The following is a 13,241-nucleotide window of genomic DNA, read 5'->3' on the forward strand; positions in this document are numbered from 1 at the left end:
TCCAGCTTTGGAAAAAACCAACCTTGTTAAAACCTGATAGTTTAAGAAACTGTTGGCTGGCCTGACCAGAAAAAAAATTCAAGCTTTTGGAATGCAATAAAAGCAACTGCGCTGCTTAAGACAGTACTCATAATCAGTTCATCAGATTTTCCAAAAACTTGCAAAAGTTGTATGTCGCGTTTTGAGGGTAATAGTTCTCCAATAGGTACGAGTGTGTGACCTATAATAGGTGGATAGTTACAAAGAAGATATTTGGGCATTTTATGTTATTTGCAACTGAATTTAATCGGAGAAGACCCTTTGTGTAGCTGAGGCTCTTAAAGTTATGACTTTTAAATTCTTTCAAGTCTTAAAACTCGCATTCATTGCCTACGAGCAGGAACTTGGAATACGATATCTTGTTGTTACATTTCTCCTAAACCTTAGTACTTATAGTTCTGTGTTTTGATCATCGGATATCCTGTGGAAATACTTTTGCCGAAATAGGCGCCCTTTCATTGCTATCAAAATGTTCAGGCCTCTATATGATTTTAAATTGCTCTGAGTTTTTTAAGACAGTCAGTAGTATGCAATGAATTTTTAAATTTATTCCATTTTAGCTCTAGCATCGGAAAGTCATAAAAAGTTTCCAGCAAATAAAATTGTTGGCTATATCTTTGGAGAATTTTTTATAGAATCTATTTCGCATCCGGTTTTAATGAAGCTTAAAATTGTTTACGGACAGATTTCTCGAAAATTTCACCAACCAGCGAACTTTTGGTGCACCCTCCCTTTTATTTTTCTTTCTTATTTTCATTTGCGGTTGAATGATTATCTGTGCCTAAACGCTTGCGCGAATATCCATTGATGTCTGCCAGCTGCTCGCATGGCTGCCTTTTGAGCGCTTCCGACACCCCAAAAGGGGCGTACATATACTCAGTTAATTGTGTTTCCAGTAATGGTATAGCGTTATTTATTTAAGGAATAGATGTGCAATAAAAAAGTTAGAATGTTGTCGAAGCGACAGTAAGAGCTAATATCTTCCTCGCTGTAACCGCTGTCACCACCGCCAATTGCGCTCGCAAATCCGCCCATCGAAACGCAGTTTAAAAATGTGTAAAAAGGCAATAAAAAATGTATTTTAATCTTTCTCAATATTTGTTTTTGCTTACAGTGAAAATATTGAAATATTAAAATCATAAAAATTACTCAGTGTTTGAAATATTTTACAATATTACACATAAATAAATCACAAATAGTGCTCTAAATAATATCAAAGCGGAGTGTCACACAAAATTATAAGCCACCTAAAACGAAAAAAAAACCTTAAAATCAGTCTAAATGCAAACCGTCATCGTAAAAATGCATAAACCCTCAAAAGTCCAACGCCCTTCTCAAGTATTGTTGCGTTACGCTTCCAGCGTCCAATTGCTTACACGACAATGAATAGTTGAGGGCACGTGTTGGGAGGTGTAGAGCGTGCGCGTGTATTGCCCCGCCCATACCCAAACGCCGTACACGACGTAACGCTAAAAAGTTTGTGTTGTTGTTGTGCGCGAGTGCGTTATACGACGTTTGTCTGCCGAGACCGGCGCAACCGCCACCGCTGCCGCCGTCGTCAGTGCTGACAAAACGCTTAAACGTCGCCTGTGACCGAGCACGGGCGCCGAGCTGCGATGCATGCGAACAGTAGCGGTCGAACAGCTTTATCGGCACAATCATCGGGTACACCGTCCCAATCAACGATCTCGTCGTCGGGAAAGGTAAGTGTGGAGAGAGTTAATCTTGACTGAAAGTGGGCTGTCGGTTAGGGGTCCAATCATTTTCCTAAGTCTAGTAGATTAAGCTTTGGAGAATGGTAGGAAATGGAAACGGATTTCTCAGATTTCTCAGATCTATTGGTCTATGGATAAGTTCGTGCGGTTTTACAACAGATGGCGTAACTTGATTATTATTCCATCGATCCACATTTCCAAACATTCATTGGAGAGCTACTGTCGTAAGGCACAAACGTCAGTATAAGTTTTTTATTTGAAGCGTAAACAACAATATTTTTACCACACTTGAAAATGTCGAATTTCGTGCCAAATAATGTGTTTTTGCGGGGAATTCTTCTTCATTATTTTAATATGAAGAAAAAAGCAGCCGAAAGTCATCGTATCTTGGTGGAAGTTTATGGTGAGCATGCTCTAGCTGAGCGAACGTGCCAGAAGTGGTTTGCACGCTTTAAAAGTGGTGATTTTGGCCGCGCCGCCAAAGTTCATGGATACCGAATTGGAGGAATTGCTCGATCAAGATCCGGCTCAAACGCAAGAAGAGGTTGCAAAAACTTTGGGAGTTGATCAATCAACCATTTCCAAACGTTTAAAAGCCATGGGAATGATCCGAAATTCAAATTTCGAAAAAAACCGCACGAACTTATTCATAGACCTAATAGATACTTTTATCAGAGTTTGAAATTTGAAATTTGAAAAGGCGAGCCGAGAAGCAGAAGGAGAAGAAGAGAATGGTGACTCCTAAACTCAGGCTAAAAATCCCATTGTATTAAAAGCTCTGGAAAGTAAAAGGATAGATGGTTCAGGAGGAAAGGAGAGAAAGAAATAGAATAGAATATAGACAGAGAAAGGGATTGCTAGTCCTGTGAGAATTTTCCAAATTCTTTGGAAAATCTGAAAATATCCTCCAGTTTGAGTGAACGAATATTACACATTCTCATGACATCGGAACCCAAAATTCGTAGCCTTGTTCCAACAAATGTAGGACATTCACAGAGAAAATGCGCAGAGCCATTTCGCTCCTCCAAGCAAGGCAGGCAAATCGGGTCATCAATAATTCCAATGGTGGTATATACTGACCCTATAGATTGTGTTCTGTTATAATACCGACCCTCAACCGAACGTCTTTTCTACCATCGCTCTTTATGTAAATTGCATACATAATCAGTGATCCAATTCATGATTCCTGTAGAACTGATTCCGATTAATGGCCTGGTCCCTATGGAATAATCGCTGAACCGCAGTTGTCCTATTCATCCCATGACCTCGCGCATATATTACTTCGAACTCTTCGGTTACGTTGATATTTATTCAAACCCATCGGAAAAACTTTCTCGAATACTTAAAAATTAAGCGGACACCCTTTCTTGACACTAATTCTTCCATTACTTTGCTTATTATAAATATTTTCAAGAAGTTCACGGTTTGGGACAGCTATTTGCAACACCTAACCACAGTGGATGTGCTACTCCTATTATGAGCCGGTTAAGAGTTTCGACGTATTTCCATGCATTTCCAAATCAATTCTTGCTAGAAGAGCTTCCAATCTCGTTCTCCGAAATCATATATCGTGCAATCAAGCGTGCCAGGGAAGGTATTGCGCAAAGCAATTCACACGCATTAATCTTGCCAAAGTAGCGCAGTGGGACTGCCATTGAGAGTTAAGAATCGCAAGTGAAGTATATGACAAAGTAGAAAAGTGTCCCACGTGCCATCCATACACACACAAATGCAAAAGTGTCATCATGCATAGAGTTTTATTGCATTTCAACAAAAACAAGCTTTACGACCGCAACATAAGTAGATGTGTCGCGTACTCGTAAACTCGTAAATCAACAGCCATGCACGCTAAGAGAGAGATAAAAAGGAAGTAGGATAGCCAAGCCAAGGCGCGCTCTCCCAGGCAACAGTGCAGCAGCAACAGTTGATAAAGATGTGGTTGCGACAACTTAATTAAGCCGGTTTCCAAATTGAGCAACCTAAGTAAGGAGACTTCGTAAACAATCAAATAACTAAAATAGTGTAAAAATAGTTGTGCGCTCATAAAAAAGCGAGTTATGTAAAGGAAAGCTGCATAAAAAAAATTGAAGAAATAAAAGGAAAGAAGAAATGTAGTAAAAATCCAGGCAGGATAAAAACAGATAATTTGAAACAATTTTTATGCATTTCCAGGGATTGATTTCAAGTAAAATGGGCGGTTGGGTTAGTCATAAGTAAATTAAGCTAACGGATAAGTACGTAAGTGATTGCTTTGCGAGTGCCGATTTATGTATACCCATAACTTTAGTGACTGACTATCGGTTCACTGTCATGCTGGAGTTGAGATTGCCGTAAGCCAACACGAAGAAAATTTTGTTTGTTTGTCCATCATTTGTGTTGATGCTGTCAATGACGTTGGTTGCTTACCATCGAATGGTTATTGAAAATGCGAGCAAAGTTGCTGGTCGAAAGCCAAGTGATGGAGTGGAATTAAGTGGCACTCCAAGACACATTAATAGGCGCATATTGAGTTGTAGAAATACGAGCAGATATTTATATTTACTTAGAATAAATACAATAGCATATACACAAACATACAGCCCCTACAACTGAAATAGTGTTGGACGGGGCTGATAAAACAATGCAGGCAAATGAAATTTCTTGGCATATTTTCGGGCAAACATTCGTGGTTTGCTATGGCATTGCAAATAATTTGAATCTGACTAAATGGCCGCATGCGATTGAATGAAGTGTGGGTAATGCTTGACTGGCTGAAGAGTATTAAAACAACAACACACGTGGTTGAAGAAGTGGTGATAAAACTGAAATATGTGCGTGGGAAAGTGGCCCAGGGAGCGCAGTAAAAAAACTTTCCTATGAACCTTATATGAACCCCCTTATATTGATAATGGTGTATTAGGTGCGCAACTAAGTTCCCGCTGTTTGCCAATAAATGCTACCAGCAGTGTGTGCTAGTCGATTCTAACATAATCTAACCGCCATAAACCAAGCGTAGACATATGGTAAACAAACTGCTTCGACACATTAGTGATTTTGTTTTCGTATCATATACTTTTGGTTTTTTGAAAATGTCTGATTTTGTGCCGAATAATCGTCATTTGCGGGAAGTGTTGATTTTCCTTTTTCATTCGAAAAAACGGCGGCTGAAGCGCATCGAGAGCTACAAAAAGTTTATGGAGATGTTGCTTTAAGTAACACAACGTGTCGAGATTGCTTCCGTTGCTTCAAAGACGGTGATTTTAATGTTAACGACCGTCCGTGTGAAAGAAGGCCAAAAACCTTCGAAGACGCTGAATTGAAGACATTGCTCAATGAGGATCCATGTCAAATGCAAGAAGAGCTTGCTTCAGTATTAGGAGTTACCCGCCAATCCATTTCCAAGCGATTGCATGATTTGGGAATGATTCAGAAACAGGGGACTTGGGTTCCTTATGAGTTAAAACTAAGGGATGTTGAACGTCGTTTTTTCGCCTGTGAACAACTGCTCCAGCGACAAAAAGAAAACCCTTCCCTTCATCGTATCGTGACGGGTGTTGAAAAATGGATTCATTACAGTAATCCAAAAAAAAAAAAATAAAGTCATGGGTACTGCCCGGTCATGCTTCTACGTCGTCGCCTGGGCTATGTAGTTGGTGGGACCAAGTTGGTGGTATTTATTATGAACTGTTAAAACCAAGCAAAACCATCACTGGGGATCGGTATCGACTTCAATTGATGCGATTAAGCCAAGCATTGCGCGAGAAGCGGCCGCAATACGTGGAGAGGCACGAAAAAGTGATTCTACAACATGACAACTCTCGGTCTCACGTTAAAACCTACCTGGAAACACTGAAATGGGAAATCCTACCCCACCCGCCATATTCTCCAGATATTGCGCCGTCCGATTATCACCTGTTCCGATCGATGGCACATGGCCATCAGTTCCAGTCATATGAAGATATCAAAAAATGTCTTGATCCGTGGATAGGCTCAATAGATGAACAGTTTTATCGCGACGGTATACGAGATCTACCAGAAAGATGGGAAAAAGTAGTAGCCAGCGCTGGGCAATACTTTCAATGATTCACTTGTAACCAGTTTTTCAGGATAAAGTTGTACTTTCAACAGAAAAACAGCGAGAACTTAGTTGCGCACCTAATATATAGGCTGTGAAGTGATGGCATATATCTGGAACATACGGCACTTAAATGGAGAATACAATGTGATATGTAAACTTTGTTTTGGATGGCCAAATAATTACAAGAACTGGGTGACCTACAATTGTGTCATGAGTGTGTTGAACTTTATCTATTTGCGCCCCCAATTGATGGACGGCAAGTGGGATGTGAGATTGTTTCTAAGGCGTACGTTAGCGGGATCAATGAACAATGAGCGGGCGTAGTCGAACTGTGTCAAAGGTGTGAGTTATCGCCTTTTGGAAAGGGAAGAGTGGGGACTTTTCCCGCAGCGTTAGTCGGTTCTACGTTGTCGGAACGACCCGGATATAAATTCGTTCAAGAACTGCCATTTTAGCAGCGACGATAGTTTAACGTGATAACGTCATAAGAAAATACTGATTGAATGGTTGCATTTTTCAAAAGAAAATTTTAATTTTATTTGTTTGATACATATTTTGTATGGATATAGAGAATGAGTTAACATTAACATAACATATACTTTAACATAACATAACATAACATAACATAACATAACATAACATGACATAACACAACACAACACAACACAACACAACACAACACAACACAATACAACACAACACAACACAACACAACACAACACAACACAACACAACACAACACAACACAACACAACACAACACAACACAACATAACATAACATAACATAACATAACATAACATAACATAACATAACATAACATAACATAACATAACATAACATAACATAACATAACATAACATAACATAACATAACATAACATAACATAACATAACATAACATAACATAACATAACATAACATAACATAACATAACATAACATAACATAACATAACATAACATAACATAACATAACATAACATAACATAACATAACATAACATAACATAACATAACATAACATAACATAACATAACATAACATAACATAACATAACATAACATAACATAACATAACATAACATAACATAACATAACATAACATAACATAACATAACATAACATAACATAACATAACATAACATAACATAACATAACATAACATAACATAACATAACATAACAAATTACCCCGTATTAAAGCACTTATCAACAGCTTTCATTTGATACCCATATTGTACATACACAACCAAAGGTTACCCGGGTCCACGTTTTGACCTATATCTCGAGACCCCAGTCACGGAGCGGCATGAAAAATACTCTGTACTAAAGCATTCACCAACAGCTTCCATTTGATACCCATATTGTACATACACATCCGAAGGTTACCCGGGTCAACGTTTTGACCTATATCTCGAGACCCTATCTACCAATAGGTATTCAAACTATACGGAAATCATATTCAATACCTACTTAACAATGTGTGTAAGTTTGGTTTAATTCGGTTCGAAGACACGGCGGGTCCACGTTTTGGCATATATTTCGAGACCCTAGTCATCAATAGGTATGAAAATTACCCCGTATTAAAGCACTTATCAACAGCTTTCATTTGATATCCATATTGTATAAACACATTCTAGGGTCCACGTTTTGGTCTCTATCTCGAGACCCTAGTCACGGAACGGATGGAAATACTCTGAACTAAAGCATTCACCAACAGCTTCCATTTGATACCCACATCGTACATACACATCCGAAGGTTACCCGGGTCAACGTTTTGACCTATATCTCGAGACCCTATCTACCAATAGGTATTCAAACTATACGGAAATCATATTCAATACCTACTTAACAATGTGTGTAAGTTTGGTTTAATTCGGTTCGAAGACACGGCGGGTCCACGTTTTGGCATATATTTCGAGACCCTAGTCATCAATAGGTATGAAAATTACCCCGTATTAAAGCACTTATCAACAGCTTTCATTTGATATCCATATTGTACAAACACATTCTAGGGTCCACGTTTTGGTCTCTATCTCGAGACCCTAGTCACGGAGCGGATGGAAATACTCTGAACTAAAGCATTCACCAACAGCTTCCATTTGATACCCATATTGTACATACACATCCGAAGGTTACCCGGGTCAACGTTTTGACCTATATCTCGAGACCCTATCTACCAATAGGTATTCAAACTATACGGAAATCATATTCAATACCTACTTAACAATGTGTGTAAGTTTGGTTTAATTCGGTTCGAAGACACGGCGGGTCCACGTTTTGGCATATATTTCGAGACCCTAGTCATCAATAGGTATGAAAATTACCCCGTATTAAAGCACTTATCAACAGCTTTCATTTGATATCCTTATTGTACAAACACATTCTAGGGTCCACGTTTTGGTCTCTATCTCGAGACCCTAGTCACGGAGCGGATGGAAATACTCTGAACTAAAGCATTCACCAACAGCTTCCATTTGATACCCATATTGTACATACACATCCGAAGGTTACCCGGGTCAACGTTTTGACCTATATCTCGAGACCCTACCTACCAATAGGTATTCAAACTATACGGAAATCATCTTCAATACCTACTTAACAATGTGTGTAAGTTTGGTTTAATTCGGTGCAAAGACACGGCGGGTCCACGTTTTGGCATATATTTCCAGACCCTAGTCATCAATAGGTATGAAAATTACCCCGTATTAAAGCACTTATCAACAGCTTTCATTTGATACCCATATTGTACATACACATCCGAAGGTTACCCGGGTCCACGTTTTGACCTATATTTCGAGCCCTATTTCCAAAATAAAATATAATCCATGTTACTCGTGATGTAGCTTTCGAATGGTGAAAGAATTTTTAAAATCGGTCCAGTAGTTTTTGAGCCTATTCATTACAACCAAACAAACAAAGTTTTCCTCTTTATAATATTAGTATAGATATGGTAAATATTACCATACATTTTTTCCTTCAGATATAATAAAAAAGTAATAATAATAACATTAAAACAACAGGTATTATTAACAAACTTGGTTTTATTTTAAATTCTTCAAGTAAATCAAATTAATAATAATCAATAAGAAGGCACATGCCAATACAAATACGTGAATTTATATAATTATGTATGTACATATGCGCATATACATACATATATACGCTCATTTAAGTAGGGGAGAGCAAGATGTCGAACGTTGCCGTTCGTTTGCTTTGTCGTTCCTTCCGCGCTTTCGCTTGCAGTTCATTCAATGCAATGAACAAGGTAACTACATATGAGCAAGGTAACACTAATATGAGCAAGGTAACGGCAATGAGCAAGGTAACACTAATATGAGCAAGGTAACTACATATGAGCAAGGTAACGACACATTTTTTCGTGCGTGCAGCCTGTTAAATCGAATTATAAGACGTTATCACGTCAATATATATGGAGTAATTTATGCTTTTACAACAACAACAATCACTGTTTTTGCAAAGGTTGAACAAGAAAGGCTTGAGTATCAATAACATAAGCATTTGATCGATAGTAAAAGTGGCCGAAAAATCTGGAAAATATTCGTCATTTTAGAGAACGTACAAACACTGGCTAAATTTCTCTAATAATAAGAACGCCGTGCAGTTGAAATGGAATTCTAAAAAATAAATAAAGTTTTAAGCGCCTTCGAAACCCTTTTTCCTACTGGGTAAAGTCACGTTTGAAAAGTTTTACATACATATGTACATATATACATTAAATATTACTTGCATGCACTCGTAAAAATAGAACAAAATTTTATGTTATTATTTAAGCCAGCCGCAAAAGCGCTTTCACCATACACCCGACAAAGGGTACGGCAAAGCGTGGCAAGTGAGATAAAACACACCGATTCTGCTATGTCGTAGTAAACCACAATATAGCAGTGTGTGAAAAAGAATAACAAATAAAATATGCTAAATTTTGACTTCTCGTAAAAACCAAAAAAAAAAAGTTAAAAGGCGACGCACTAATTCAATTCTTTTGTGTATGTGTTTGTGTGATTATGCCAGCTGTTGTGCCCTGCAATGCGCGCGCCGCCTCCTTTTCTCCACTGTTCAGCAACACAATTGAAAATTTTAGACATTTTTCCCCAGCGGCTGAAAACACACTAATTTTTTAAAGGGCTTTGAAGTCAAAACACCGATTTTTCATAAAAAAAACTTGAAAACTTTGTTGTTATAAAATATGACAAAATTAAAAAAAAAAAACTCGACGTCATTACCTCGTGAATAAAGTAAAGAAACAAAAAAACCAAATTTGAAAAGAATCGGTACAGTAGATATGAATCTACAGTGGACACCGACCGTAAAAAAGGCAAGTGTGAGAAAAACGCGTTTAAAGATTAGGTAGCTATTTTCGGCAGCGTGAAATCCGGTTGGAGAGGTAGATACTTAATCCTTTGTGTCTTTGTCAATTTTACTCTAATGCACTTCAAACTTTCACACAATAATCTTAAGATGTTATAGAATAATTTAAAAAAAAAAAAAAAAAATGAAAAAAAAAAAAATACCATACTACCCCCTTTAGGCGCGCAGCAACTAACTGCCGTTTCTCGATGCTCAGACCTGCATAATCCAAAGCGGTCCAACACTTTCGGTTACACTTACGTACATACAAGTGCTCATTGTTGTACATGCAATAGTAGTAGTAGTACAAACATTGTTTGTTGTTGTTGTTAGTGTTATTGCCAGTACAAATTCAATATTAGTTTGGCCTCAGCTCTGTTGACTCGAAACGGATACTCGTTCGGGGTCATTCACAATGTCGTCGCATTGTTCGTAGAATTTATATGGTTCATAGGCATAGATATCTATGCACACATACACCTATACACTCATACCTACATACGTACTCATATAGTATGCACATTTCTCTTCGGAGCAATAACACATTCGTTTATGTGGCAGCATGATTTTGATTGTCCGCCAGTGTATTCTGTTCGTATTTTTGTTTGCTTGTCCTTTTGCCGTTGACGATTGAATGAACAGACCAGTGAAAGCTTCGCCATCCTCAAATTATTGAAGTTTTGCATATTTCACTCAAATGCCCAATAAATGTTTGATTTCAAGCTACCTTCGGCAGTAGTCGGAATGGAAGAGTGAAGGAAAGGGGGTGAGCGATGCCACAGCGCAATTGTCAGTGTAATTGAGAGATTAGGGATTAGGGATATGCATAACTGTTTAAATTAACAATTGTAATTGAGTGAAAATTGAAAGGTGAAAATGAATGATCTGTGTATTGGTTTATCCGAAATTCTGGCAAAGGAAAGGGCGATTGCAGGGCAGTTTATGGTAATTCATGAATACGAACGAAAAATATTGAAGTGTTAAATTTCAGAATCATTGGGGACTCCGAGCTTAGGGATTATATAAATGTTGAAATAATGACATGTTGCAGTGACCAATTGGCACCTGAATTGTCGATCAAGAGGCATAAACCATTTTGGAGAAAAGCGATGGGGAAATGCAAATATGTTAGGCCAAGGCTTGTCACTTCACCACGTCCCCGCAGAAACTTTAATAAAGTCCGATAAATTTCGTGTTTCATTCTAGTGGAAAGTTCGCAACTGCAAATTTAATCATTCTTTGCAATGAATGGTGTTCATTTCTTTATTCTTTTTTGTTGAATCCCGTTAAATTCGCTCTTGCCCCCATCCTGGAAACGCAAGTCCGACAAGGAGGTTACGCTGATTACCAAGGTGCAGCGAGTATAGTGGATGCGGTAGCAATTCATATTGGACCTTATTTGATTTCGGGGTGACAATTCGAAGTGAATGGGATATTTTCGGCCTGATTTCATAAGGGCCAAGAAAAAATACCTGGTTATTTTCTTAAAGAGATGAAAATACTACAACAACCACCCATGGAGCAAAACCTTCTTATACTAATTCAGATTCAGTGTCCCTCATATTCTGTTTACTGCAGCTAAGCGATCATGAAGAGACAAGAGAGAGACTTCTTAAACTATTTATTCATAAACAAAAGATGCCTAAAAGAGTTTAGATTTGTTAAACTTGTATCTTAAATGAATGAATAATTCAAAAATGAGCTTTTCACTACGAGCTCGTGGTCTTTTGTGCCCTCTACTCATCACAGTACCTCATCCAAACTCAGTTCCCTTAATAAACTTAAGATATGTTTGGGTTGGGCTGAGCGTATGTGCCTTTCTTCCAGCCCCATGCGGCCGAGATATCTTAACTTTCTTCGCGCTTTAGCGTCACATTAGCTGGAGTCTCCGTGGACTGCTCGTCGAAACGTCAGGAGTCAGTGGACCATATTCCAATCCTGTACAGATGTCTACGCAATAGATATAGAAGATCACAGATGGAGTCAAAGTCTGATTTCCATACTTATATGGAAATCGAAAACAGCGAGCTAAATCATAGCTTTCCGAAAAAACACCATCCGCAAACCTGCTAAATGAGCATCTAACATCTAACCTCACTTTTTCTTTGGCTGCTTGGCTGTACTGTTTATTTTTTATTTGTTTAATACAAGGTTTTATTTAAATAAACTAATAATGCGGACTTTCTCCCTTCTTCAATCACTTCCTTGAACTTCCATCAATTTCGGCAAATTTTTTCCGTCATTAATTATTCGCTTTGTCTGCGAATAGCGTAAGGACACGCATCCTGCTGCCTTTGCGCCAACAGCAGTCGTATCAGAGGCAGTCGCAAAAAGATACGACCCAATTTTTTCGAAATTACTAACGCCGATACTGCCGCTATACTCTACGGCGAAGGCTGCTTTTCTGCTGATTCTTGTTAATGGGCCTGTGTCGTAACTTGCGCTGTTTTGTGCTTGTAGAGGCGCTGCCAGCTGTGTGTATGCTGCTGTGGCGGCTGCAGTTGCTACACGCAGCAGCCTTTCGCTGCCTTCAGACTATAGTTTTTTGATGTTGTTGTCGCTGGACGAATGTGTGGCACGTACGAGTGCGGCATATTTGTTCGCATCCTTGAATTAAGCCAGTGCGCATGTCATGGCAGAGTACCGAGGCAGCCGAGCATGTGGGTGGGAGAGGGCGATATGAAATGAAAGCAAAAGTAAGTAGAAAGGGCGAATCGGAAAACGAAGTGTGGTGGGTGAGGTGATGAAAACAAAATGAAAAAGTTTGCAAAACTCTACAAAAATGAGCTAGTTGCGAGCAGCCGCCTTTTCAACGATTTTGCGCTCATAATCTGCTGCTGAATGTCTTTAAAGCTCCCCTCTCCCATCTTTCGTTTCAGTACTCTCTGCCTCTTACTCTGCATTGTTTATCGCGTGGCTGCGTGGCTGCTGTCAGCGAATAATTTTTGACAGCTGATACTGGCTATTTGAGAGTGCGACAGAGTGAAAGCAACAACTACAATTACTGCAGCTAGTAATCGCACGCACGGCGACCATGATTTCGTGGCTCACACACTTTTGTTTCTC

At 38.7% G+C, this 13,241-nt stretch overlaps 1 protein-coding gene across 2 annotated transcripts in view; it reads left to right on the plus strand.

Annotated features, from left to right (window-relative positions):
• Positions 1-1,242: 1,242 nt before the first annotated feature.
• The window catches only part of LOC129239676 (uncharacterized), a 226,779-nt gene continuing 214,780 nt past the window's right edge, over positions 1,243-13,241 (plus strand). The window contains exon 1 of one of the 2 annotated variants that reach the window (XM_054875371.1): positions 1,243-1,742. In XM_054875371.1, the coding sequence (XP_054731346.1) occupies positions 1,656-1,742 (87 nt within the window). In that variant the 5' untranslated portion in view covers positions 1,243-1,655. The remainder of the gene's footprint in view (positions 1,743-13,241) is intronic. The other variant, XM_054875372.1, reaches the window with a different exon arrangement.

The sequence above is a fragment of the Anastrepha obliqua genome, chromosome 2, assembly GCF_027943255.1.
Source record: "Anastrepha obliqua isolate idAnaObli1 chromosome 2, idAnaObli1_1.0, whole genome shotgun sequence".
Lineage (NCBI taxonomy): Eukaryota > Metazoa > Arthropoda > Insecta > Diptera > Tephritidae > Anastrepha > Anastrepha obliqua.